The sequence below is a fragment of the Hippocampus comes genome, unplaced genomic scaffold (assembly GCF_001891065.2).
Source record: "Hippocampus comes isolate QL1 unplaced genomic scaffold, H_comes_QL1_v1.1 scaffold114, whole genome shotgun sequence".
Classification (NCBI taxonomy): domain Eukaryota; kingdom Metazoa; phylum Chordata; class Actinopteri; order Syngnathiformes; family Syngnathidae; genus Hippocampus; species Hippocampus comes.
In genome coordinates this window covers 427,302-429,784 of record NW_017806197.1, presented here as the reverse complement: position 1 = coordinate 429,784, position 2,483 = coordinate 427,302, and the positions used below count along the sequence as shown (strand labels likewise).

At 42.9% G+C, this 2,483-nt stretch overlaps 1 protein-coding gene across 1 annotated transcript in view; it reads left to right on the top strand.

Annotated features, from left to right (window-relative positions):
* Positions 1-2,483, top strand: part of LOC109506871 (glypican-1-like) — a 69,464-nt gene that overhangs the window by 64,242 nt on the left and 2,739 nt on the right. Inside the window, exon 10 of the mRNA XM_019855881.1 lies at positions 1,577-2,483. This exon is cut by the window's right edge and continues 2,739 nt beyond it. Within this exon, the coding sequence (XP_019711440.1) occupies positions 1,577-1,856 (280 nt within the window). The 3' untranslated portion in view covers positions 1,857-2,483. The remainder of the gene's footprint in view (positions 1-1,576) is intronic.

Here is a 2,483-nt window from a genome sequence, read left to right as displayed (position 1 = left end):
ATGTACAAATTACCCCCACCATATTAAACGTATTAAATTGCCGTATTTTCTGCACTATAAGGCGCACCTCAAAGAGTTCAATTTTCTCAAAAGCTGACAGTGCGCCTTATAATCTGATGCGCCTTATACATGGATCGATATTCTGATTTCTTGATCGTAGTATTTTAAGTGTTCTGTAAATGGCTCTGTTACATCCACATCGGTTGTGAAAGCTCAATATAAGTTGTATTGTATTACCTTTAGCGTGGCTCCATCTAGTGGTTGCATAATGCAACCGCATACAACCACATAGCTATGTTTTGAGTCCACTTAGCTTAATGCTAACGAACAATGCAAAACGCCATAGAGGGGCTAAAAAATAGCAGCAATGATGTGGTATTTTAATCAACAGATATTTGAACGCAAAGTTCAATTTTCTCAAAAGCTGACAGTGCGCCTTATAATCTGATGCGCCTTATACATGGATCGATATTCTGATTTCTTGATCGTAGTATTTTAAGTGTTCTGTAAATGGCTCTGTTACATCCACATCGGTTGTGAAAGCTCAATATAAGTTGTATTGTATTACCTTTAGCGTGGCTCCATCTAGTGGTTGCATAATGCAACCGCATCCACTATTGTAACTTCTATTTTATGGGCCTTATAATACGGTGCGCCCTATATATGAAATGTTTTGTGCGCCTTATACTCCGAAATGACTTATAGTGCGTAAAATACGGTAATACCGTCAATCAAAACAATTCTACATTGATAATACATCTCCTGTAATGTATATCCTGGAACTCATATAAAATTGTTCAGGTGTTTACATCCCCGTGCAAAGTTTGACTTTGAATTCGAGCAAAAATAATTCATTGAACTAGAAACTATCCAAGGGAAAATAAAAGCTGAGAGAGGAAGAGCCTAACTCCAAAAAGAAGCTGTTTACCGAAGCGACAGATCATCTGAAAACATTACAGCGCTGTACAGTGTGCGCAACGAGACACGATTGTCATCCCGCATCAGCGTGGACTCCCTGTTGGTGTTTTCATAGCAGGCAGGTCCCTCCAGTCATCTCGCCGCTGTGTCGAAACAGAAGGTTTAGCAACTAAAGCAGGACACGGCCGACAGAAATCGAATGCAGCTGACCTTCCCGACAGCACCCACAGGACATTTGTACACTCAGCAGCAGCAATCCTGAGGTCCGGTCAGAGAGCCTTCATGGAATAAGTTTCATTCCTTCAATGCGTTTGTGTGGGAGTGATGAAAAATACAAGAATCACGACAGAGAAAAGAGCAGACTATTTTTCCTGGTTGCGGCATGAGAACTATTAAAATTTGATTTTGGACAGAGAGAGAATCCTAAGACCCAAGTCTGAAACCAACTTGATGTTGTTGCAATGTACCGGAGGGCTGCGTGACCTGAAGTGTCAATATGAGGCGGCCATTTTGCATTCACACAATAACAAATGGCAGAATAAATGGTGCTATTTCTGAAACGTGAATTTTTGAAAGTCATGGATTTCATGTGTTTGAGGGCACCGCGTGTGTGTATGTCCACTATTATTGAGATTAAATGACAATCCATTCAATGAATTGAAATAGAAATTGATTACAGCTGTTTCCATGTTGCAACCAGCTCATGTTGTAATGTCGTCTCCGTAGGCGATGATTCCAGCGGTTCCGGCAGCGGCGCCATTTGCACCGACGAAGTGTGTTCCCGGGCCCCTCGCCTCGTCGTCCCCGTCACTCAGCGACCCGTGTACCCCTACCCTCCCGAAAACAAGAAGGTGGTGAAAGCCTCAGTCAGTCAGAACCTTCCCTGCGTCGTCACTTATCTCCTTTCGCTGCTCGTTTTGCTGCTGCGGCTGCGATAATTGCCAGCGAGGAGAGCGGCCAGCTGGGACTGAGGTTGGGACTGGGTTTGGGCTTCTTGAGTGTTGGAAAAGGTGGGGGAGGAGACGAGAGGTGTGGGCGTTAGTTACTCTGCCAAAACGTCACTTCGTGTTAAGAACTTGGACGGACTTTCTTTAGGGTTTGGATGAGAAGAAAAAAAATGGAATTACAAGTACTATTCAAAAATGCGCTCTTGTCTTTCATCTCTCGCTATAATATGACACTGTTAGAGCTGATCGTGTTATGTTTTAATGTTTCTGGTGCGTGGGGTAATCGGAGATCCAATGTGTACCTAAAAGTGTAACGCTAACACTCCATCGGGAGAGGAAGACGCTCTCATTAATGCATTTCTTAGTCCTCCTTTAATGGCACTTAGTGATTTGACGGTCTTATTTATTTGTTGAGAACTGACCATAGACCCCAGAGTGGTTTAATCACTCCCTAACGTTACAATAGAAGTTACATGCTGATCTTTTTTTTTTTTTAAGCAAACTAACCAATAGATGCATCAAGTCTCCAAATCAGCACTTTTTGGACCGTGTAAGAGGTACGAGTAGCGATGATTCATACTGCCGTGATCATTCACAGTGGGAGAAACGGGGTCTTGC